Here is a 25871-nt window from a genome sequence, read left to right as displayed (position 1 = left end):
CTGCTGCTGCCAACTTCCTTTTCCCGAGGGGGATAGGACACTCCTTTAGCTTTCTGGGTGTTACTACTCTCACCCTGAAACTGTCGGGGCTGTGACCTTTGTTGAGAGTTCGGTACAATCGTCGATTCTCCCTTTTTCTCGGTCTGCCTAAAAGCTTGTGACTGACCCGAGTGTCGCGCCATCTGCGACTTGATCTTCATGGCTAGGTTCACAGCCTCGGACAAAGTCTACACCATATGTAACGAGACTTGATCTTGAATGGCCAAGCGCAACCCGCCAATATACCGAGCTACTTGCTGCCCCTCCGTCTAGGACAGATTGTTCCGAGAGTCCAATTGATAAAACTCCTCAGTATATTCCGTTACTGACCGAGTTCCCTGTCGACAATTCTGGAACTGCTGGTATAACATTTTCTCATAGTCTGGGGGATATGAACCGAGCCTTCATCAACTTCTTCATTTTTAGCCATGTCCAAACCGGTTGTTTTCCTTGCCTTCTCCGGTTGCTCTGCGTTTGTTCCCACCAGGCTAATGCCCTCCACGCAACTTGTACACCACCAATTTCACTTGTTGTGCCTCTGGAGTCTGCATGTAGGCAAAGAAATTCTCTACCTCGAGAATCCAATCAAGGAAGTTCTCGACGTGGAGATGACCATCAAAATTAGGAAGGTCAATTTTTACCCGGAAACTGTGGGCATTTTTCGGCCTTCTTCTACCTCATTCTCCTTCCCGGAAGTGGTCTTCTTCCTCACAAGATGACTCTTCGAAGGGTTGATGCCTTTGTCGAGGTCCAAGGTCATGTTCTAAGCCGAGATGGTCACGAGCCTCTTCGTGGACGTGATTCCAGGGGGGTTTCATGGTTCCTGTTGCCGTCAACGCTGAGTCTGGCAAAGGCCTGCTGTAACACTTCAAATGTGCGTTCCATGCGAAGAAGTTGCTGATCTCGGGCGTCTATGGCTGCCCAAAGGGCCTGCACTCCACGTTCTTCACCGTCGGAGTGGTTACCGTCGTTTCCGTCTCTTGCCATCAAACCAGGGTAGTCAAGGCTCTGATACCAATTGACGTAGCACAGGCAGAAGGGATAAACAGTGAAAGAGAAACTTCGTTCTCAAACACAACAATCAACTCACAAGTTGAAAGGAAAGCAGTTTCAATTCAATATCTTCTTTTCTTACATTGTCTCTCTATTTATAGTGAAGCCTTAAGGCTTGTAAAGGATATAAATAATAAATAAAAGATGTCATCAAATCCTCATTAATGAGAGTAGATTTGATGGACAAGGGAATCCCAAGTTTTAAGGAAAAGTACTACAAAATAATTATCAAAATAAAGTATGGAAGTCAGCAACTCTTCCATGATTTCCGCACAAAATCTCTAGAAAATCTGTTCGATTGTCCTTTTAGGAATTCCGCTCAGCTGATCCTTTGGCCGGAATCTTCAGCTCGGTTTACCGAGCTGGGTCTCAGTTATTTGCTAAATGGGACCGAGATGGGTCTCGGTTATTTTCTGAATAGGACCAAGGCGGGTCTCGGTTATTTGTCGAGACAACTCCCAACATATCTCGGCTATGTGCCGATCCAGAAACCTTGTCTCGGATATTATCCGGGATGACATTGTCAACCATCCGAGGCACCTCCTCAGATTGTCCTACATCATAAAGGACAAGATCAACAAGGGATTGGGTTTTTATATGACAACAGATGGGCTGCTCATGTACCAAAATAGAATTTGTGTTCTAAATGATGAAGAGATAAAGAAACTGATCTTAGAAGAGGCACACTTCTCACTATATTCGGTGCATCCTGGAGGAACTAAGATGTATCGTGGTCTTAAAGGTTATTTCTGGTGGAATGGAATGAAATGAGATGTTGCTGAATTTGTAAAACGAAGCTCGGCGTGTCAACAAGTTAAAGCGGAAAATCAGAGACCTGTAGGACTGTTGCAACCTTTGGAGATACCGGTATGGAAATGGGAGGCAATTGTTATGAACTTTTTGGTGGGATTACCACGAACTCAAGCTGGGCACGATGCAATATGGGTGATCATGGATAGATTATCTAAAGTTGCTCATTTTATACCAGTAAGGGTAAAATATTCTCTGGAGAAGCTAACAGAACTTTATATACAGGAGATAATCAGATTGCAAGGAGTACCCGAATCGATAGTGTCAGATAGAGATCCTCATTTCACGTCAAGATTCTGGAAGAGCTTACAAGAAGCAATGGGTACTAAATTGCGATTTAGTACCGCCTACCATCCTCAGACCAACAGACAATCAGAGAGGACCATTCAAACACTAGAAGACATGCTACAAGCTTGCGTATTGGATTTCAGTGGTAGTTGGGCGCGCTATCTTCCTTTAATGGAATTCTCCTACAACAACAACTTTCAAGCTAGTATTGGGATGGCACCGTACGAAGCACTGTATGGGCAAAAATGTCGTTCTCCGCTTTATTGGGACGAGCTAGGTGAACGGATAATTCTAGGACCGGATATCGTACAAGATACCTTAGATAAGGTTGTTTTAATTCAACAAAGATTGTCAACCTTGGAATTTTCAGAAGGTGACAAAGTGTTTCTTAGAGTGGCACCTATGAAGGGAGTCACTAGATTCGGCAAGAAAAAGAAATTGAATACCCGCTAAGTCGGACCGTTTGAAATCTTGGAAAGAGTAGGCCCAATAGCTTACCGGTTAGCGTTACCACCAAGTCTAGCAAGAGTACACGACGTTTTTCATGTCTCTATGTTGAGGGAGTACATCTCTGATCCATCGTATGTCATCAAGTACGAGTCCCTACAGCTACAAGAAAACTTGACTTATGAGGAAATTCCAGTGAAGCTATTAGATCGCAAAGTTCAAGAGCTACGTACCAAAAGCATTCCATTAGTAAAAGTTCTATGGAGAAATCATGAAATTGAAGAGGCGTCATGGGAATTAGAAGATGATATACGCAAGAAATATCCATACTTGTTTGCTGAGAATTATTAAGGTTCGCAATAGCGGGTAAGGTTTTATATATATATATATATATATATATATATGGGTAGTTGCAATGTAATGCGTTTGTTTGGATAAGCAAATTTCAATGACGAAATTTTCATGAGGGAAGGTTATAACTCCCCAGAAAAATATTTAATAATTAGAATTTTTTATTATTTTTTATTTTGGGTATAATTAAAAGAGATTAAGTCCTATAAATATTTCATTTTTTTAAAGATAAATAAATAAGATGTTATTAAGTATTAAAGGATGGAAAAAAAAATATGAGTGAATTCTAGAAGTGAAATGTGGCCTAGTTAGAACACTAATATATATATATAACAAGTCACCCTCACCTGCATGTATCACATTGGTCATGATCTCCTTATCCTTTGTTTACATTTGTCCCTCATGCAAAATGCTGAACACCACTTGTTCGTCCCTCTCTTCTACAAAATTGTATCGCACATTGTCCTTACACGCACAAGCAAACAAACTCACTCTTCAACAAACAGAACTCTTACCTGATGGCGTTGTTTGTTATAGTGGTGAGGACAGGAGTGCCCGTGGGTCTGCTGGTTATTAAAGACCCGGACATATGACCCTACGAGTGGGACTTTTGGACCCACTGTGACGTGGTGTAGCAGTAGTAACAAAACAGTACCTGGGATTTCTATAGAAGATGGGACCGTTTAGAAAACAAAACTAACTTGTGCAGTTCTTTTGTTTATGTATACTGTACACTTTTGCTAATTGTATCCCTTATTGTCCCACGTGTAGGAGGACCCTAACAACCTTAGTTGTTTCTTTTGTTTATACCTCCAAAAAGAACTTGTAATGAATTCCCAATGCAACATATACGATATGGTGTACAAATACAACTATACATAACCTCATGAAATCATCATATAACACATATTTCAAAAATCATAATTTCATTAACTTCATTCATATGGTGCACGTGTAACTCATTCATAATTCATACTTTGAGAGTTATAATTTTATCTACATCATTTAATCACATAAATTCTCAATCACCTTTGATAATAAGTGTAATATCATGACAGAATTTAAAAAGACAAGTAATATAGAGAAGTGAAAGAGTTTTAAGAAAATCCCCGACTTTTTCTCTTGAAAAAGTTCTATTAAAATTTCGCTGGGATTTAAAGGTTGTGTTCCCTTACCTGGACTTGCCATTAGCGTTGAGGTTGACCAACCTAAATAAATTGAAAGAAGAAACTTAGAAGAATAATATGAAATTTAAAGCCTAAAACTTAAACTAAAGTATATATATATATATTACATAACATGTAACCATTGGTCTCCAAATTGTACTGCCTATCAATATTCATAAGTCCACATTACTACTTAGTGACTAAATCACCAATAAACATGAACTCACTCAGCCTAAATCATAGAAAATCTCCAAAAACAGCAACTCCCTTAAATCACCTAATCTTTAGTCCAAAACTCCATAAACAAACCAACACCAAGCCGAGCTCATGGCAACATAATAGAATCCAGCAACATCACTTATTTCAAACCTGAATGAGTACATAAAGATTCCGAAATATTAGAAGCCCAAAAAACTTTGTTATGCTAACAAACTAAACTATTGACATCCAGCACAACTAAATTCCCACACATAATCCATGCAATTTCACAACAAAACTCCATACAGCCATTAAGACAAACTACAACACAGTTTCCTTCAACAAAATCTTTTCTAAAACATAAACACTTACCGATCATAAACAGAGAATTTGGTTCTCATCAATTTGTCCAAAACAGGATAAATCCTCAAGCCTTTAAGCATAAACTCAATGCAATAAAAATCATCCAACAATAAATAGTAAAATAGAAAACCAACATTCTCAAGCAAACCCATAATTTATCCTTAATTTAACCAATGGATCAAAAATTTTCAATATATTGAATCCTAACAAAATTTTTCATAAACAAGATTTCAACACAATCGGCCACTAACCAAAAGTCTTTCATAAAAATTCCCAACAAGATCATTTAAATATATATTTTTATAAGGACATAGCGTCATGAAAAAAAAGAGACAACATATCATCTAACCAAAAATTCTTAAACCGTATCATTACCCTTCTTCCCATCAATACACCAACACCAATTTATATACCCACAAAACCGAGAATCCTTCAACAAAAATAGACCCAAAATCATAATCAAAACAACTCTCAAATCACCCAACCAATATTTCAAACCCCATAAGCTAAATCAAGAAACCAAAATTACCTATTAATCTCACCTTCTAGCATTAACAACCCAAACCAAGCTTATGACATCAACCTCAGAATTTTCAAATAAAAATCCATCAAAAATCTTCACACAAAAACAAACCCAGAATCTCTATAGGCTTCATACTCTATTCGGCCATCAAAAGAGAACTCAACATACTAAATCATCCACCAAAATATCACAATTTGAAATCCAAACACACAAAAATTAATCCTTCAATCGCATTTAGCCACTGCCACCCGAAAATAGGGGAAGAATTAGACTCCAAAATTTACAACAATTTTACACCCATTCGGTCATAACAAGGGGAAAAGAATCTCAAAACAACAAAAGAAATCATCTACCAGTTCGGGTTCTATCATCAAACAATCCAAATATTACAAAAACAATCAACCCAACAAAAGAGAAAATCTAGAAATTTTTAACATCTATAGACCCATCAATTTCCCAAAATTAATACCCATTTTGTCTGGAATTTCAAAAGAGAACAAATCCCCAGTCTAATCGGTTCAAAACCAAGATAACCACATCAAAATACCTAAATTTCATCTTTTCTCATTCATCAATCGGCCCAAGAAATTTAGACATAAATCTTACAAAATCACTAGGAATTACCTTTGGAATAGCTTCTGAGCTTGGGAACCCCCGGTACTGGGTTGTCTATTATCATCTATGGCGCTGACACAGCCTTTCACGGTGCTACTCTCTTCAGCTCTCTCTCTCTCTCTCTCTGCGTCTCGATCTCGATCTCTCTGGGTTGCTCTCCTCTGATCTCTCTCTTGTTCCGGTCGGGTGGAAGAAAAAAGAAGGAAGAAGAAATGGTAAGAAGAAAAGAAGGAGCAGTGATACATTCTGTCTCCCATCACTCCCTTTTTCATTTTTAAATCAAAAAAAATAAAAATTTGTCCTAAGACAAATTCATTTATTTTTTTATTTTAAAAACTAAAAGAGGGTGATGGGGGACGGCTATTTGTCCCCCACCTATCATTTTCCGAAAAGAAAAGAGAAAGAGGAAAAGAGGAGGGATCCGGCTTCAGTGCTGTAGTTTAAAACTACAGCACATCTGCTGTTAAAAAATGGAGGGCCCAGATCTGTTTAAACAAAACACAGCCGTTTCACTTATCTAACAAAACTGAAAAAGAAAATGTGGTTGACGTTTTCCACTTACGCCGTCTAAGGAAGGAGGAACGACAGTGTTGCTTGAAACAGGAAACAGCGCGGGAATGAGAAAAGACAGTGTTGCTTGAGGAAGGAGGAACGACAGTGTTGGTTGACTGCAGTATTATGATCGGAAGCATAATATTTTGGAGTGCCTCGCATTGTTTGTCCAGCTTAAGTGAACTTGTGCTTTCTAAGGGCCGGCTGATATATATCAACTTATTTTTGAATCTGTAGAATCTGAATACATACTAAAATGGACCCTTTGTTTTCAGCTACAGAGGTTTTCCAAGACTCCCATGGAAGGTTAGTTTATGTTTTGTGTATTGGGTTTACCATTTTGTAATTTCTTTTTGTTTTTGAAAGCAAAACAGATTTTTTTTTTCAGATGGTATTGTATGAAAGAATTAGTTTGGTTGTGAAAGGGGTGTATTTGTTTTTGAAAGGGAAAAAAATTATGAGCTGAATTTGAGTTTATGCAAAGATTCAATGGGCTATACAAATTTCAGTATTGGGTTATCGGTTTTTAGTTTTGGCAAGAGGCTTCTATTAATAGATTCAAATCCCACTGTATACTTGATTATTTTGTTTTACATGATTTTTTTACTAATTGTATACTTGATTATTTTTTGGGAAGAAACTTTAGCACAGAGCCTGTACACATAAGTAACATCCTCTGTTTTCCTATTTTTCTTATGAAAATAAAAAAAGAAGTGGAAACCTCACTGACTGAAGTCATCTTCACGATGTTTGTGATAGTTTTCTGTTTTGCAGATTTTGTTTCTGCATATTTGTATACTGCCAATACCATTGTCTTGCTATCAACGATTTTACTAGTTTCAAATAGAAACAAATAAATAAACATGGGCAACATAAAAAAAGAAAAAAGAAAAACTAGTTGGTTCCTTTGTTTGTGAGCAAACCCATTGGTTTTTAAAAATTTGATTGCAAACAGATTTGTAAACAACTAGCATCATTCACTTCATTAATTAATATTCTAGCATGTTCTAACAAGACTTCTATATTCTTACACATTTTAATTTATCTTTTGAATAGTTACATGGAGGAGACGAACAAGAACAATGATCAAAATGTGGTTATTGATTATACTCCAAAGCTTGGCATTGAGTTTGGTTCTGAACAAGAGGCGTACGACTTCTATAATGAGTATGGACGAAATTATGGATTTAGTATTCGTAAAGATTGGGGTAATAAAAGAAAGGTAGATGGCGTAGTGACTTCAAGAAAATTTGTATGTTGTAAAGAAGGATTTCGACATGAATGGGAGACAGATGGTCAAAAAACGTATGACCGAGCTGAAACAAGGACAGGTTGCCAAGCACATATGAAAATTCGAGTTGATAAAAAAAAAAGGGGAAATATTATGTACATAGTCTTGAGCTCAGTCATAATCATGCTCTTCATGTTCCACAATGTGCTCACATGATGCCGTCACAAAGGAAGATCTCAAAAGCACAAGAATTAGAAATTGATTTGGCTGAGGCTAGTGGTATAAAATTAAAGGATTCATATGAGTTCATGAGCAAGCAAGCCGGTGGGAAAGATGTTCTTGGTTACACCAAGCAAGATCAAAAGAATTACCTTCACAACAAACGACAACGAGAGCTGAAATATGGCGAAGCTGGGAGTTTACTTAGATACTTTCAAAAGCAAAAGCGAGAGAATTCTTCCTTTTATTATGCAGTACAGTTGGATGCTGCAGAACAAATAACAAATATTTTTTGGGCAGATGCACAAATGATTATTGATTATAAGTTATTTGGTGATGTAGTTTCTTTCGATACGACATACAGAACTAATAAGGAGTATCGACCGCTTGCAATGTTTGTTGGGTTTAATCATCATAGAGAGGTTGTGATATTTGGGGCTGCACTTTTATACGATGAAACTATAGAGTCCTTCCAATAGTTGTTTGAAACTTTCTTTGAGGCAATGTCGGGGAAGAAGCCAAATACAATATTTACTGATCAAGATCCAGCAATGGCAAAAGCTATCTCATTAGTAATGCCTGATACTTACCATCGATTGTGTACGTGGCATTTAATGCAAAATGCTTTGAAACATGTTGGTCATTTATTAAGAGGTGAGAATAGGTTTAGAAGTGATCTCAATGCATGTTTTAAATTTTGGGAAGAGGAAGAGGAGTTTCTTAGTGCTTGGAATGATATACTTCATAAGCACAACGTATATGACAATTCTTGGCTACAAAGTTTATTTGAAGTGAAAGAGAAATGGGCTAAGGCATATGTTAAGATGTCTTTTTCTGCAGGAATGACTTCGACACAATTGAGTGAAAGTTTGAATGCTGACCTGAAGGATTATTTACAGTCAGATTATGATATTGTAAAGTTCTTCACACATTTTGAAAGATTACTGAATGATAAGCGCTACAAGGAATTGCTAGCGGAGTATAATTTAAGGCAAAAGTTACCAAAAATTAAGATGAAGTCACCTATGTTGATACAAGCATCACAGATTTATACATCTCAACCATTCTTAAAGTTTCAAAAGAAATACGAAGAGTTCCAATGAGCTTTTGTCAAGGAGCATATCGAAAGAAACTTTTCTCATGAATATATAGTGTCAATATATGGTAAGCCTAAAGATTATAGAGTCATTTGGAACTCTTTAGAAAACAATGTTTCATGTAGTTGCAGAAAGTTTGAAAGATGTGGATTTTGTGTGGTCATACTTTAAAAATTCTTGATGTTATGAATATCAAGGTACTTCCTGAGAAGTACATTCTTAAGAGACGGACAAAAAATGCAAAGAATGAGATTGTGCAAGACTTCAATGGACATGAAATAATAATAGACACCAATTTAAAAGTCACAAATCGATACAAATCCTTGTGCCCCTTGTATGTCAAGCTTATCAGTCGAGCAGTTGAATGTGAAGAAGGATACAAAATAGCATTGGAAAACTATACTGAGTTGAGCAAAAAGATTGAAGATGTCGTGAGAAGGAAATCCGATCTTTACCAAGTCGATCATTCTCTAGAAAATCCATTAGATGAGACGACAAACATAAGTGCTATAGGCCTAAAAAAGAAGCAAGGTTGTAAGGGAAAGCGACGGTTCAAAAGTTGCATTGAAGTGGCTAAAAAGAAGAAGAAAAATATCAACAATCATCCCCCACAAGCAAATCAGTATTTACAAGTAATAGTCTGAATACTTTTTTTTTTCTTCACATTTATACATATTATTTATTTAATAAAAGCTTCATTTATTGATTAGAGTATAATTGAAATAGGGCCAATGTACAACTTCATCTATTCATGGAGTTGATAGTTCTAATCCTTTATCATCCTGTCATTCAGATCAGGTACCAATCTTTCACATTTTTCTTGTTTGTTTTTCGTTTTAGATAGTTCTAATCATTTGCATACAATTATTGATCAGTAATATATGACATAGGATTTGTACACGCCTCATTTTGCAAGTGCTAATGACCCTTGTAGTCTTTACCCTACCTCACTACATCAGGTACCATTCTTTCTTCATTTAAATGAAGGCATATATATAATGCTAGTGATAATGATTATATTAATTCTCTCTTCATTTTAATTGTAGGATACCGAGAGTACATCAAGTCTCCTTACAAGTTTGAACATCCATGACAGAACTCCTTGGGATTTCTTCCCTAATCTTTAGTTGGAATAGATTGCAGCATGTATGTTTGCCACAATGGATTGCAGTGGTTAGATCTTTTGTGATCTGAATTACAAGAACGATCAATGTTTGATGTTTGTGGGTAGAACTTATGATGTATTGCTCTTTCTTTTGGTAATACACTTCTGAGTGTGTAAATGGAACCGGATATGAGGCTAATTTTTTAAATTGTAGAAGTTAATATTTTCCCATGTTCAGGCTACTTATGAGTTATGACTCACCTCACCTAATCTTTGCTAGTCTCTTATAGATCAGTAACCAAGCTTCGTACTATTTTGTAAATAGGTTCTAATCGATTCAGAATGAATGAAATGCAAGAAATCTAGCCATATGAGAGAAAGAAAAGAGAAGTTTGAGAGAAAAGTTCTCTGTTGTATTGAAGTGATTCTAAATTACATTGCATGTTCTGTATATATACAAGACTAACACAACAACAGATTTGTTCAACTCAAATACAGCTCCATAAATTCATCCACCAATTCCCCAAACTTAACCTAGCAGCATATGTTCAGCCAATTACTGGCACTGTTTTGAGGGTTGAGTTGACAATAACACCAGACTTTCAGTGGGAGGACAAAGTTCATGGATATATGTGGAGCCATTTTGGGTGATTGTGGAGGATAATGATGGTGAATATATTCTTCATCATGAATATTTCATGCTGAAGCAGCAGTATATCCATTACTCTTTGTCTGTCCTGCAAAATCCAACACCACCACCTCAGGGGAAGAACAAAAAAATATACATATTTATGTAAATAATACCCAAGAAAAGCATTGCACAGAAGAAGTACAGCAGGAATGCATCTAAGAAAGGTTGTGAACCTGTCCTTTAATGGCAGATTCATAGGCATATGGAGGGGATCCAGCTGATCCTCGCCAAACTTACAAACTTGGAAGAAATAAATCATTTTAGCACATAATTCAGGAAAAGCAGAACCCTTCCTACAGAAACTCAATGGAAGCATAAGATTTTAAATTTAATTAAAACAATGAAAAACCATTGTTCTCTTCTTAATTGAAATTTGCAGCAAAACAAACTCATCCTTTTTCCCATCAAACTATTTTGCAATATCAAACTCATGAGCAGTTGCTAGCACTCAATGTGAATCCAATCACACATACCCAATATCAAATAGCGCACAAAAACTAACATAAAAGTTCCTCCCTTTAGCTCACACCCATTTGGGAAACTCACAAGAAACCACGATTCCTTGCATGCCTGACTTTGACAAATACAAATTTCACATAACCCTCATTGATAATTCCTCACTCTAGCTCATACCCAGAAACAAGCTCTCACTCGATATAGACCCATTTCCCATTCACAATTTCAAAGAAGCATCGAAAAAACTCAGGGAAATTAAACTGCAAACCTTTTTTCTCCCTCATATTTTCCTGCATTTTCTCTGCAACCAAACAAACCCTCAAAGAAAAAGAAAAAGCAACGGTCTAAAGCTTACAACAAATTCCACCACAATAGAATGCCGACGCCGAAGCTCTCCTCTTGGGACTGAGCGTATGGCCTCTTGGATTGCAGTCGCCGCCAATCCAAGCAATTCGGTTTCCAAAAAGACAAGCTATTCTGGCTGTAGACATGTTTCTTCTCATTCATCTTTGTCGACAGACACATAGAAGAAACAAAGGCAGTACTGTGAAAGGAAACATGGCACAAAACCTGGCAGGTTTAGATTTGTGGGTACGCCAGGATGTTCGTCCGATGCCTCCATTTTCGCCTTCCTCTCACCAAAGTCCAGACTCAAACTCAAAGGGAGTGGAACTTCTTCAAACGGACGTTTTCTTGCACGTTAGCATCAGTTTTGTTTCACTTAAGTGAAACGATTAGTTTTGTTTAAACAGATCTGGGCCCTCTATTTTTTAACGGCAGATGTGCTGTAGTTTAAAACTACAGCACTGAAGCCGGATCCAAAGAGGAGAGGGGGTATGGAAGAGGGACAGCAAGGGGGTTTCGTGGCTATTTTGCAGGGACCTCTTACATGGCTTAAACGTGGAGGTAGCATATGTTCTCTGAATACGCATTGAAGTCCATTCGTCTAAAACTTAAAAACACCACTAGTCTTAGAAGGTTCACGTGTCTTCCCTCTCTTTTTCTTTTTTCTTTTTTTTTTTTGTTACTATTATTTTATATATATACAAAGAAAAATTCTATATAAAAGTTATACAAAAAGTTTTATAAAATACCTAATAAAATTTTCAATCTCTAATACTCTATATTATATCAAAAATTCTAATCTCTTTTAATTTATTATTAAAAAAATTTCTGGGGTGTTATAAGTTTTTTGTAGTGCATCATACGGATAGAAGACTTGAAACCAGATAGCTAGAACATCAATTCTGGACTTAATTAATCCAAAATAAAATGTTTGAGAAAACAATTTCAATACTCTTAAGCTCGTCGTACTCTAAAAATTCTCCCATTTAATTATTTCCCTTCATAAATAATATAATATACAACGTACTGCAATAAACATAACAATAAATAAAGTTCAGGAAGGTCTTTCTTTTACTGTTGGACGCCACCATTAATAAAATTTCATTTATTTAACTAATTGAATGATATAAATATGTTCAACACTTAATCACTAGATAAGGACGTATAACTGGTGCAAACTACAAGTTCGATCGGTACCTTTGAAGCTTATATTAAGATTGTTAATTAGAAGCGTAGAAATGAAACCATATCTTCAACTCTATCCAAATCTGTTCATTTTTGTTTTGCCTGTCCTTCGTCAATAAGCTTTTGCAGTTAGTTCGTATGCTTGAGCTAGAGGAAATCATGCATCTATGATCTGTCCTGATCATGAAAATATTAAAACTATTGCATCCATCTGCCTCTAAAGCGACTACTGCTTGATTTATTGCTTTCTTACTAAGAATAACGGTTGAGAAAGTTACATCAGGATAATGTCATTCCGTGCTTTAATATTGGTGAAAATTTCATTTTAAAAAAAAAATATATGAAAAATCAAATAAGATAAAACCAAAAGTGCAAGATATGAAAAAACTAAGTTTTCTTAATTGGAAATAAGTTTTTGTTAATTAAATCAATACAACTTATTCCAAAAGCTTGGAATAAGTTATGATTTAACTTCTTTTTTTCTTTCTAATTGAGTAAGAAAAAATGGGTTATATGGGAGGATTTTTCTCACTCCTTCATTCTGGATGGAAGAGAGAATGAAATAACTTATATGAGAATACTTTTAAAAAAAGTCATGAGTTCGAACTTTATTTTCATCATTTACCTCTTATTTCAATTAATGTTCCATGTATTGGACGTCACGTATTAATCAGAAGTTTGAGCTTACATGATAACTTTAAAATCTATTGCAGCAATAGCATGCAGATCGAGATATAATTAATCCTGAAGCAAAAAAATATTGCAACTTAATTAATTAGCTCCTCGATCTTCTTCACTGCTTGATAGCGTATTCAAATGTCAAAGAGAGAACTAGAGAGCTTTTTCTTATCCTTTTTGTTCTTTTTCTTTTCTTCCGTTGTTGCTAAACTTGGAAGTAGGTCAAAATCACTTCTGTTCAGTTATGGATATCCATTACATCAAAGAAGGGAAAAGTTTTGACTTCAACAGAAAGGAGGTCAAAGGAATTTGATTGTCTTTGACACCACTCTAGAAAGTAGTTGTTCTAACAACTGCTCATATATATTAAAATAGTCATCGAAGCTCTTCTGGTTTCCTCTTCCAGCTATCTACTTTTTCCACGTTAACTTCGGCCACCTACTCAACCAATTAAACACCCTTTCTTCTCCCCTATATAAACCCCACGAATGTAGCTTCGAGGCAAATAGAACTCATCGACTGTACACGTACACTCAGGGAGTTTCAGGGTTACGTACAGAGACACAAAAATGGGTGTTTCTCTTCTTTCTTCTCCAGCATTTCCGGGAGTCTTTCTGTTCTCATTGGTTACTCTGTGTCTCATTCCTGAGCTCGCAGTTGCAGGCATTACCAGGCACTACAAGTTTGATGTATGTTTGCATGCACAACTCTACACCTAAATAGTTAATTTTAAACAAATATAGCTTCGAAAAGTCCTATAAATTTGCATTTTTATTATTTTTTTAACAGTTTTGAGGTAATTATATTTTTGTAGGTCAACTTACAGAATGTGACACGACTGTGCCACACGAAGAGCATTGTCACTGTAAACGGGCAGTTTCCTGGGCCTCGCATAGTAGCTAGAGAGGGTGACCGTCTTCTAATCAAAGTGGTCAACCATGTCCAGAACAACGTCTCCATCCATTGGTAATGAATTTTATGTACTCTTTTAGAATATTAGTTTAATGATTAAATTTATTTATTTTTATTAGTTTAAACTAAAATCACGTTCCGCTTCTTATGATCAACTTAAGCTTTTGTAATAGTCATCATCATCGTCTCATTAATTAATGTTGTGCCTTGCTTAAATCTAACTCAATGATCTAATTTGCAATTATGATGTTTGATGTAAATTAAACAGGCATGGCATTCGACAGCTTCGATCAGGGTGGGCTGATGGGCCAGCATATGTGACTCAATGTCCCATTCAAATTGGCAACAGCTATGTGTACAACTTCACCATCGTCGGGCAGAGAGGCACTCTCTTCTGGCATGCCCATATATCATGGCTGAGAGCAACTCTCTATGGTCCTCTTATCATTCTTCCCAAGCAAGGCGTTCCCTACCCATTTGCCAAACCCTACAAGGAAGTTCCCATAATCTTCGGTATGCTAGACATGCCCCACCTAGGGTTTGTTTATTTTTTCAAATTTAAAAATATGCTATTTAAAAATAACGATTTTAAAACGTATAGGTGAAAAATACTATTTTTTTTTTAGTTTTAATTAACTGTTTAGTAATATCGTAATTTGACATTTAAGATATCGCGCATTTTTATAAACACATTTCATTATCTAGGAGCAATTTCTCAAAAACATTCTCAAACAATATATTTTTAATGATTTAGTTTAAAATCGCACTTTTAGTTTATGAAATCTCAATGCCAAATGCACTCCTACTCTCTCTTGTCCCTTGACAATGTGTAAAATCATGCATTTTTTATAACACTCTACTCCCAACGATTTGAAAATAGTATTTTTTTTAATTTTTTTTTTTTTAACGTTTTCAAATCATAATTTTTTAAGAATACACACTCAAATAATACATTTTTTTATTATTATAATTTAACTTAAAATCATATTTTTAATCTACAAAACCACAATACCAAAAGCACTCTCAATCTCTTCCCCCCATTGTCAATGTATATACTAATGCAAACTTTGACACCAAAAAATATCAGGGGAGTGGTGGAATACAGATCCCGAGGCAGTCATTACCCAAGCCCTACAAACAGGAGGAGGACCAAATGTCTCTGATGCCTACACTATCAATGGACTTCCAGGGCCCCTCTATAACTGTTCCGCCAAAGGTACGTATCAACTGTTTGCATGCACTTTCAAGCAATGTTATATATATATATATATAAAAGAGATAATTGATGATTTCTTTTTCTTTTTCTTTTTTCAAACAAGTGGCTCCATCATATACTCACAAACATAAAGAATAATACTAAAATGTCAATATAGTGGCTATTTTTCAAAATTTCAATATAATTAGGAATTTTTTTTTTTTTTTCAAAATATGTTATGTTATAACCTTAAATTATATATTGAAATATAACTATATTTTTGTGGACGTAAACACATTGCCGAACCATATAAATTAATTTGTATTTTAATTTTTTCTTAATATTTATTTTTTGATTCTTTATTAGTTAACGATATTATTGTGCAAGGTAAATAAAATTTTGTGTTTTTGTATAATTGTATAAATGCATGGGACGTCTTGGCAGATACGTTCAAGCTGAAGGTGAAGCCCGGAAAGACTTACCTTCTCCGTCTAATCAACGCAGCACTCAATGACGAGCTGTTTTTCAGCATTGCAAACCACACTCTTACTGTTGTTGAAGCCGATGCTATTTATATTAAACCCTTTGAGACTGACACGGTTGTCATAACCCCCGGACAGACCACAAATGTTCTTCTCAAGACCAAAAACCACATCCCAAATGCCTCATTCTTCATGTCTGCTAGACCATACGTGACTGGCCTAGGCACTTTCGACAATTCCACTGTTGCCGGCATCTTAGAATATCAGTACTCTTCATCCATTAAAAAGCTTCCACTCTTCAAGCCGGTTCTCCCCCCTCTCAACGACACTTCCTTCGTCACAAATTTCACGGCCAAACTCCGTAGCTTAGCAAGTGCTCAATTCCCGGCAAATGTCCCCCAGAAGGTTGACAAGCGCTTTTTCTTCACAATAAGCCTTGGAACAAGCCCCTGCCACCAAAACCAAACCTGCCAGGAGCCTAACGGAACAATGTTTGCAGCTTCTGTGAATAACGTATCTTTTGCAGTCCCGACCACTGCCCTCCTCCAAGCCCATTTCTTTGGGCAATCAAATGGAGTTTATCGGCCTGACTTCCCGACCAGTCCAATATTTCCTTTTAACTACACCGGCAACCCGCCTAACAACACGATGGTCGGAAATGGGACAAAGCTAGTGGTTCTGCCTTTTAACGCTAGTGTGGAGCTTGTCATGCAGGACACAAGCATTCTTGGCGTCGAGAGCCACCCTTTTCATCTGCATGGCTTTAATTTCTTTGTCGTTGGCCAAGGTTTTGGGAACTTTGATCCCAATAAGGACCCAGCAAACTTCAATCTTGTTGACCCTATTGAAAGAAACACTTTGGGTGTGCCTTCAGGTGGTTGGGCTGCCATCCGGTTTCTAGCAGATAACCCAGGTGAGAAATGAAGATGAGCATCATATATATATATAAAAACTTCACTAAGCCTAATCTTTCATCACTTTTATAATTATATCTATAAACTTTAAAAAATGTCGATTTGGTATATTTATCTTTCAAATTTTTTTATTTTTTTTTTAATTTTACCCATCCGTTAGAATTTTCCATTAAATTCTAATAGAGGAGTGTCCAAATTTCTAAAATAACCCTCTTTAAAATTTTTTAAGCATTAGTCAGGATTTTACAGAATTTGTGAAAATACTCATGCTTGAATCTTTGAAAATTTTAACAAAAAATCCTAAAAGAATTGTGAAATTGAAAAAAATTAAAAGATAGATCAATACACTAAATTAACACTTTTTAAAATTTAAAAATATAATTGCGAAAATAATAAAACATCATGTACTAAGTAAAGTTTTCTTTATAATATAATGATTTTGTTTAGAAGGGTGACAGATATAATTAATTATACTCCAAAATCCCGTTTTGTTCTAAGATTAACTTTTGAAGCTAATGATGATGGTAATTATGGGCAACAGGGGTATGGTTCATGCATTGCCACCTGGAGATCCACACGAGCTGGGGTTTGAAGATGGCTTGGTTAGTCTTAGATGGAAAGCTCCCAAATCAGAAGTTGCTTCCTCCACCAGCAGATCTTCCCAAGTGTTGACCTTAATTTGACTCAACACTTCTTGATTCATTGCCGGCCACTAGAATTGTCTCTAATATCTTTTTCTTTTGTTTTTTATCTCTTTTTTTTTTTTTTTTTTTTTTTGCTCTTCCTCGGCATTTGGTATTGGGAGATTGATCTTCAATAATTGTTTTGTTCATCCATGTGGAGCTAAGGATAGAAAATGAGTATTTTTTTTTTTTTTTCCCTTTTTTTCTTTTTTTCTTTTTTTTTTTTGGTAACATTCAATTTTTTCATAACGTCAATGCGAGAAGCCTCAATAATATTGTATCACTATGTATGAGCATTATTTCATTTCAATTACAAATTTATCTTATTCACTTAATATATGTTTGTCTTTTACTCTTGGAATGTAAAGTTGATCAAAACTATGATTGTTTTTACCGCGGAGGATCGTAATTAAACAAAAACTATGGATTGAAGGTTTTAATTAAGGTAACTCAAAAGGAGAGAAGAATATCAAACTGGGCTTAAATTAATAGCTAAAGAAATCTGACTTTTAATTACCAAAGACAAATCTAATTATTAAATAAAATAAAACTGAAAATAAATATTGACTTCTAACAACCAAGTGTGTATGTTTGTATGTAACAAAAATATCTTTAAATGCAGAAAATAAAAAAACAAGATATTTGTTAACGAAGTGAAAACTCTATAAAGAGAAAAACCATTCTGGGGTAGCCAAACCCAGGAACTCCACTATCCAAAAACAAAGCAATTGAGTTACAAAACACTCGTACTCACAAAACCTATTGCAATGGTCGTACATTTAACTATAACACGAAACTCATTGTGAACGCTTCTCAACCAAGTCTCATATTTGAATGGGTCTTTAATAGATTTCTTTACCTTAGGGCTGACTCCTAAGATAGATTTCACACAAACTGTTGAGCACATACCTGCAACGGCTAGAGAGCTAACAGATCTTCGATTCTCTCTAAACACCCTCTCTAAGCACTATAAAATTCGTTACAGAATTCATACAATTTACAAGCCTAGAGCCCTCTATTTATAGGCTTACAAAAAACCTCAATCTACTTAAATTCGAACTCTAGCTATCGAGCATCCGAACGGAAGTTAGACTCGTCCGAACGGTCTTCTGCGACCGCCTTCCAGAATAGCGCAAATCTTTCCCTGACAGGTATACGTCTGGACGGCTTGACCAAGCGTCCTGACGGTCTTCGCTATATCTCATTTCTGCGTTCAAACAGAAGTCCAGAATATTCTGAAAAGCTGGACAGCGTCCGGACGTGTTGCCACGTCGTTCAGATGTCTTGCAAAAACTTCCCAAACAGTGTCGACTGCTAAAATCCAACTTCGTGTAGAAATTGGAGAAGCTTGACCTAGCGTCCGGACAGTGTTGCTCTGACGTCCGGATGTCTTCAACGCTGAAGCTTCTAGACACTGCGGAGCGTCTGAACGCCTTCAAAGGCTCGTCCGGAAGGTTGCACAGGAAACGGTTTTTCTGTCTTGAAATTTGCAAGGAATCCTCATGGACATCTTCTAGAAACTTGTGATCAGTCACATGTTTTGAAAATGAACACTATCTGTATACATGAAGACTCTGAATAAGAACTGATCATCCTGTTAATTTGCAACCATTAAATAAAGTGTTTTTGTCATTCAGAATGTAGCCAACATAAAATATTAACAAAAACTACAAATACTAAGAGTTATGGCAAAATCTTTGAAAAAAATTTGAACTTCAAAGTTTACTGTACTGAGACGACTTATAGACCTCTTATTTTGGAGTATTTTCTAGGTATTTTAGTGTATTTTATTAATGATGATTTTAATTAAGAATCTCTAATATTAATTTGGTTTTAAAATGAGACGGTATGAACCTATTGTGCTATATAATAAGGTGTTAGTTAGTTAAATGATCACTTACTTCAAAAGTTTAAGCTATGCTCAAACTCTCCTTCAATAAGTAGAGTTCAACGCGTAAAATATTAAATTAAAATAGAATGTGAATTTTAATCATTTAAGGAAAAAGTTTTTGTAGCCCTTTTAAACTACCATTCAATTGACAATGTTCTCCTCAAACTTTCAATTGGAACAATGTCCTTCCCAAACTACTAAAAAGTTGTTATTGTTTCTTAATGACCAAAAGGCACCTAATAAAATAAAAATAAAACTATAAATAAATAAATAATTGAAAACTAGGCCACCTCCTTGGCTGAGTCAACCCCCGTAGGTACCCGGCCAAAAGACTGTAAATGAAGCATATATAGCAACAGGTCTTGGCAATGGTGGCTCAGAAGCAACGACTAGCGACGAGCGCAACGATCTGGGGTTAATTTAGAGTGAGAGTTTTGTGAATAAAAAGAATTTACATGCTTGGGTTGACTAGGGAATTAATACAGTGTTTTTGCTCAAAAGTCAGGATTGCAATCTCCTTTTAACATGCTGCAAAAATGGCATCTTTAATTACACACGTCTGTTGTACGTAGGCGTAGTCATCTGCAAAGGGGTGGCTCGATTTTTCAATTTTTTTTTTTTAAACAGAAGTTTTTAGTTTTAAATTTTAAATTTTAAATTTTTTTCATTTTTTTACTTTTTATTTTCGAATTTATAGTGATATTTTTGTCATTAAAAAAATATTTTAGGGTTATTATTATATTTTTGTTGACCATTGGGACGACATTGACAATTTTTTCTTTTTTAATTTGAAAGAAATACTGTATCAATTGAAAGTTTAAAAAGAATATAACCAAATATGTAATAATTTGAGAGTAATATGTGAACTTTTCTCATCATTAAATTAATATTTTGACAAGTTAGATCAATTTATTTTGAACTTAAGAATCAGAAATAGTGGAAAAGATCGTCAAATGTTGTTGGCCCCTAGCTAGCACCAGTTTTTCTGGTAGCATTTCCTAAAACATATACCCTTTGTTGGACTTTCCTTGAACAGTGGCAAAAATCCTCCTCAGTTGCTGTATTGAGGCTCATTGTTGTTTCTTTCTCCTGTATTTTGATAAGTCTTTGCTTCCCCAAATCCTCCTTAGTTGCTGTTTTGAGGCTCCTTGTTGTTTCTTTCTCCTGTATTTTGATAAGTCCAGCCTCATTATTGTTTACTACAAACACAAACAGCTGAAATGCATGCAAGAAAGAGTGGACATGAAAACTTCGAGGAGAGCAAGTACTGTAAATAGTGGGGTGGAGTACATGTGGGGTATTGTTCCAAAATCTGGAACAAATGTTTCATCCATGCATACATACAGCCACGGACAAAAAGATTTCACTTTACCTCTGCTTGTCAGTGTTGTCACTCCCTTACCGTCCCATCAGCCAGCCCAAACGGCCTTCACACTTTCTCTGGCTTCTCCTATTTTCCCTACACTCATTTCTCACAACAGTCCCACAACAAGCTGATGTGGCTGGTAATATTTTATTATTTTTTTTTGTTTTCTTTTGTTTTCTTTTTGTTTTGGTTGAAAACCGGTTAGAGGGAGAAATGAAATTTCATTTCCCCTCTCTCTCTCTCTCTCTCTTCCCCTCTCTCTCTGAAATCTCTCTGCTCGGATCTGCCTTCTCACTCCCTCTCTCTCTCTCCCCCGCTCGCTCCGGTGCCGGTCGTCCCCGTCCCCTTCCCTCCAAGCGGCTTTTCTCTCGGCGATTGGCCACCCTCCACCATTCTTCACCAGCGTTCTACCTCGAGCGGATTTGGCGGCCAGATTCGGCCTCTGTAAAGTGCTGCTCCGTCGTCCGGTCATACCCTTGCAAGCGCCGCTTCACCGAAGTTCTCCTCCGTCAAAACCGCAGCCCTCTCTCAACCTGTCTCCCACTCGCTCACCGCCGGTCGTCCCGATCCCTCTCAGCGGCTTCTCTCTCGGCGATCGGCCACCCACCACCGGCCATCCTTCACCGGCGTTCCGTCTCCGGCGACGCTAAAGAAAAAGGTTTTCTCTCTCTCTCTCTCTCTCTCTCTGTGGCTGGATCTGTTGGTACAAACATGGGTTTGGTTTGTTGCTTCATACAGTGGAGGGTTTGGTTTTTTCGAAATTGACACTCAGCTTCAAAAAAAAAAAATTTAATAAATCTTTCTCTACTTAAAGCATACATATACAGATGGGGACAATGTACCTTATTAAACGAGATCAAATTCGTGAAATCCTGACGACATCTAGTATCATTTTTTTTTTTGAAACATGTAGAGAGTTATTATTTACATGAATTCAGAGTTTTTCATTGCTTGATTTTCAGATAACTATTAGTTCTTCATCTGCTTTGTTGTTTTGAGTGTATAACTTAACAGTTTTGCCTCTATTTTGTTGAGATTGTAGTTTTTGTTTCATATTGTGGGAGTTGTTTTTATCTCATTGAATGTCTGCATATAGGAATTGCTTTGTAAAGTTTCTGTTTTGGAGTATTTATGTCAAATTCTATTAGATACTCAATCTTCATGTATGACTGATTGTTTTGTTGCTTATTGGAATCACTTTGTTAGATTTCTGTTTCTGTTCTGGAGTAATTATGTGTTGTCTTGGATACCCAGTTTCAGTAATTGTGTTTTGTTTATGCACTGTGTGGATGCTGAGAAAATATAAGGAACAATATTCATTCTCTTTACGATTTCGTCTTGGCTGAACTCTCATGCTGTGTTGAGAACTCTGCCAAAAAAAAACTTAAAAAAAAAATGTTCAAAAAACTAGAAGAAAAAGGAACTTGTTTTGATTGCTTGTATTTCTGGTCTATATGAACAAATTGTCCAACATTTTCTGTTCTTTGTTGTTGCTGAGTGATGACAGTTTCACTGAAGGTAGTTGTTGCTGGTTGGAATTAGTTGCTCCCAGTGTCTTCTTCCTTGTGAAATGAATGCAAGCCTATCATTCGTAGCAATCTTTAAGAATAGTTTGTACATATTGTATTATGGGTGTAACAATTTAGCCAACTGCAAACATTAGACAAACCATATCAGCTGCCGGACAGAGCAGACCCAACTACAAACACTTCAAATTAAGGGAGCCAAATTGTCACATCAAGGTCACATGAACCCAAATAACGTAACCAAAGATTTAATTTTTGTTTGCTATACATTTATACATAAAATTTTTGTTTCTTTACTTTTATTGTTTTATTCTCATTAGTATTTTCTGTAGATGTCAGAGATTTCAACATCCTCCTCCGCTCGCGTCCAAGGTTCAACCCGCACTTGCTTTTGTGGCCTAACGTCTTATATGAAAACATCGTGGACAGAGACAAACCCAGGCAGAAGGTTAGGTTGCCCAAATTTTAGGGTTGGAACCCACTGTAAGTTCTTTGAATGGGTTGACCAACAAGAAGTTGATGCCCGCAGCCGACAACTGATACCGGAATTGCGGGCAAAGAATATGCGGTTGGAAAGCGAATTACGTTATAAAGCTGCAAACGATCGCGGGTTATATTTTTAACTCAAAGCCCTGCGGGTCCTATGCGGAGCACTTGTGGTAATTCTGATTTGTATTCTTATAGCACCTAGAGGTGTTAATCAAGGAATGCTGCCCTTTTAGGCTTTAGGCTTCAATTGTAGGGCACTTATGAATTCTGTTTTATATTAAATTGTCATTCATTTTTGTAACAATGTAACCTTGGATCTTGTTACATTACTATGACAAGGGTAAACCTAGAACATCTTATAATGCTATTATAACGTTATTTGGGTGGTCGTGTCCATTATTTGCTTCCGCATGATAGTCATGTTTCTATTTGTTTCTGAGCCCGAGCCCGGTCCCGGACTCGTACGATCCGGTGGTGGACGCGTTCAGTAATGACATTCTTGTAGCGCATTGAAATGGAATAGGTCGATTTTTAGTTCTTCAATCTGTGGAAATTGCTGAGGAGTTTTCATGTTGTAGAGCGGTTTCTATTTGTAGGTGGTGGCACTTTGATCAACAACGTGCACAAATAATTGCTTAGATAGAACTGAAATTAATAATAAATTCATAAAAAAATTTCCAATTTTAGATCTATTGTTCCAGATCCTGATTTCACTGTGGTTATATTCTGAGTTCTTGAAGCTCTAATTATTGTTATTTATGAATGAGCTCAATGTTGATTCTGATAGTTTATTAGTTTAGTAATTTTGACTGATTTTTACTATAATTGCAAGTAGTGAGGCTTTGATTGCGAAAAACAATCGGTTCTCAATGTAATGCTAGAAAGGGAAGACTTTGAGTTGACTTGGTTTGGGCCTCTCCCAATATGCTATTTATTTGATGATCGAGTTAAATGCACTATTCCACAACGAGATAATTTTCTAAACATGCTTTGTTGGTCTTGCTTTTGCTTGTTTAGTGTTGTTCTTTTGGAATTTTCAGCCTGCTATTGATTTAAGCATCTCGACATGTTTGCTTTGCGACTGGAGTTCTCTTTAGGGTATGATAAGAAAAGAGTTCTCATTGTGCCAAGCATTAATGGCCTTATCTGATTGTGATTGACAGGTTGGTTTTGCGTTCATGTCTAGAGATATATCTTGTTTTTTCAGTTAGACGAAACCATTTCAGCGCCAATCTACTGTTGCATTTGGTATTCAGATGCTCATGAGCAATGTTCGACTTAGAAACATTGCATCAGCTGGAAATGATTGTACCAATTCAAGTGTTTCAAAACAAAATCTTCATTTTTATTGACAGATTCATAACCAGCTCCTCTCCATTGTATTATAGATTCCAATTCCTTGCATCAGCTGGAAATGATTGTACCAATTCAAGTGCATAAATCGCATGCAAAGGTAGCATTACTCTTAAAGAAAAGTAATATAGATACAATCTTAGGCTTCCAATTTCAAATAGAATTGAATTAATCACAAATGGCCAGTAATGCAATAAAATCACAATCAAAATAAAATGCAACTTCCGCATTTTACAGTCATAAATATGCAGCCAGAACATCCCCATAGCATTCTCAGGCAGTATTGATGGCTTTCCCTTGACAGAAACGAAAAGGGGAGAGATCTGGCTAAGATTTAAACATCTTAATTTGAGGGTGCTAGTCACCTTAACTATTCAAACATAGTCACGAACTCACGGGAACAACAAGCCTGACCCAATGAGAAATAAAGTAGCCTAGCTAAAATTTGTCTACTATTGTCTGGTTTCGAATAAACTACATAACGACATACGAGTAAAGAAAAATAAAAACTGGAACCGCACACAAATAACCATTTCAAGGTGGAAGTAAACCATTCATTAGAAGACATATAGTTGACCGCACAGCATCAGTAATTGTGGGTAAGACACTTATATGGTTGAGTGCGGCAAAAACTTGATTGAAGATGGGCCGCACATGCATTTCAATTGCCGGATCAGTTGGGATTATGGAATTAAAAACGTTTGTCATTCAAGCAATTATTTCGGCTGGGTTGGTATTGATACAATAGGGTAAAAACCACAACAACTGAAGCAATACTTCTTGACTCAAAGGGAAAGGCTCCATAGTCAAGACCCACCGTATATCAACCTGAAAATCAGCTTTAATATTCAGACATCTAAAATCTAAAATGGATGCATTTTAATAACACAATACTATCAAGTGATTTACCTGGGAGCATAGCCAATTCACAATTGACACATCACGCATTTGTAAGGCTGTAGTGAAAGCCTTTTGGTATTTGTGTTGGCTTATCAATGTGGATAACAAATTTATGGGGTCAATCGACAAATTCACCTAATGCACACATGATTCGTTTCTCTTATTGTACGCATATAAATTCCAATCGAGAAACAATGACTTTAAAAAACACAAATTATACCTGAGAAAGAATAGAATGATGGTGACCACTGAAGGTGTGAGCAACTGTCGATGACGAAGAGACGGAATTCTGCAAAAACAAACACTAAATATCCTCGTGAAATATCAAATAATTATCAAAAATCAATTAATAAATAAAGAGATGTTGGCTAATCACCTGAGTACTATGATCGTGAGCTGCAGAAGGTACAGAAGGCAACGGAGATTGACTAGTGTTGTCTTGATTTTCTGTTGATTTGGGGGCCTACAATTAAAAAATGGTTTATGCAATGTGGGGAAGTAAACATGTTTTTAAGCAAGAAAAATGTGGACATAAATAATTAAAAAAATTAAAAAAAAAAAAAAATCACTAACTTGATTTTTTCGTCTCTTCGTTTTAGCATTGTTGTCTCTTGGTGGCTTGCTTGATACATTGGATTTCTTCACCACTGTTTCTATAACAGCCACCTTTCTCTTTGTTCGTGGCCTCCCTTTACATGTAACCTTATGAGGACTAAGCACATTTTGACAACTAGAAGATGCGATAATA

The 25871-nt window shown here is 36.2% G+C and overlaps 2 protein-coding genes across 2 annotated transcripts; both read left to right on the top strand.

Annotated features, from left to right (window-relative positions):
- Positions 1–9095: 9095 nt before the first annotated feature.
- Positions 9096–10079, top strand: LOC133876833 (protein FAR-RED IMPAIRED RESPONSE 1-like). Its single transcript, XM_062315075.1, has 4 exons — positions 9096–9584; positions 9679–9750; positions 9843–9911; positions 9999–10079. Exons 1-4 carry the CDS (start codon positions 9096–9098, stop codon positions 10077–10079), a joined length of 711 nt encoding a protein of 236 aa, XP_062171059.1.
- A 3852-nt stretch (positions 10080–13931) lies between these two features.
- On the top strand, positions 13932–17933 carry LOC133878664 (laccase-17-like). Its single transcript, XM_062317245.1, has 6 exons — positions 13932–14101; positions 14227–14378; positions 14593–14837; positions 15412–15540; positions 15964–16914; positions 17457–17933. Exons 1-6 carry the CDS (start codon positions 13982–13984, stop codon positions 17585–17587), a joined length of 1728 nt encoding a protein of 575 aa, XP_062173229.1. The 5' UTR covers positions 13932–13981; the 3' UTR covers positions 17588–17933.
- The last annotated feature ends 7938 nt before the right edge of the window (positions 17934–25871 follow it).

Source organism: Alnus glutinosa, chromosome 9 (genome assembly GCF_958979055.1).
Source record: "Alnus glutinosa chromosome 9, dhAlnGlut1.1, whole genome shotgun sequence".
Taxonomy (NCBI): domain Eukaryota; kingdom Viridiplantae; phylum Streptophyta; class Magnoliopsida; order Fagales; family Betulaceae; genus Alnus; species Alnus glutinosa.
Note: the sequence above shows the minus strand (reverse complement) of the source record. Positions and strands in the feature narration are given on the sequence as shown.

Excerpts from the sequence above, each read along its gene's own strand:
- LOC133878664 (XM_062317245.1), top strand. The coding sequence starts at position 13,982 with ATGGGTGTTTCTCTTCTTTCTTCTCCAGCATTTCCGGGAGTCTTTCTG. Across the intron at positions 15,541-15,963 it reads CTATAACTGTTCCGCCAAAG|ATACGTTCAAGCTGAAGGTG; the intron begins GTACGTATCAAC and ends ACGTCTTGGCAG. Across the intron at positions 16,915-17,456 it reads GTTTCTAGCAGATAACCCAG|GGGTATGGTTCATGCATTGC; the intron begins GTGAGAAATGAA and ends TATGGGCAACAG.
- LOC133876833 (XM_062315075.1), top strand. The coding sequence starts at position 9,096 with ATGTGGATTTTGTGTGGTCATACTTTAAAAATTCTTGATGTTATGAAT. Across the intron at positions 9,751-9,842 it reads CATCCTGTCATTCAGATCAG|GATTTGTACACGCCTCATTT; the intron begins GTACCAATCTTT and ends TATATGACATAG. Across the intron at positions 9,912-9,998 it reads ACCCTACCTCACTACATCAG|GATACCGAGAGTACATCAAG; the intron begins GTACCATTCTTT and ends TTTTAATTGTAG.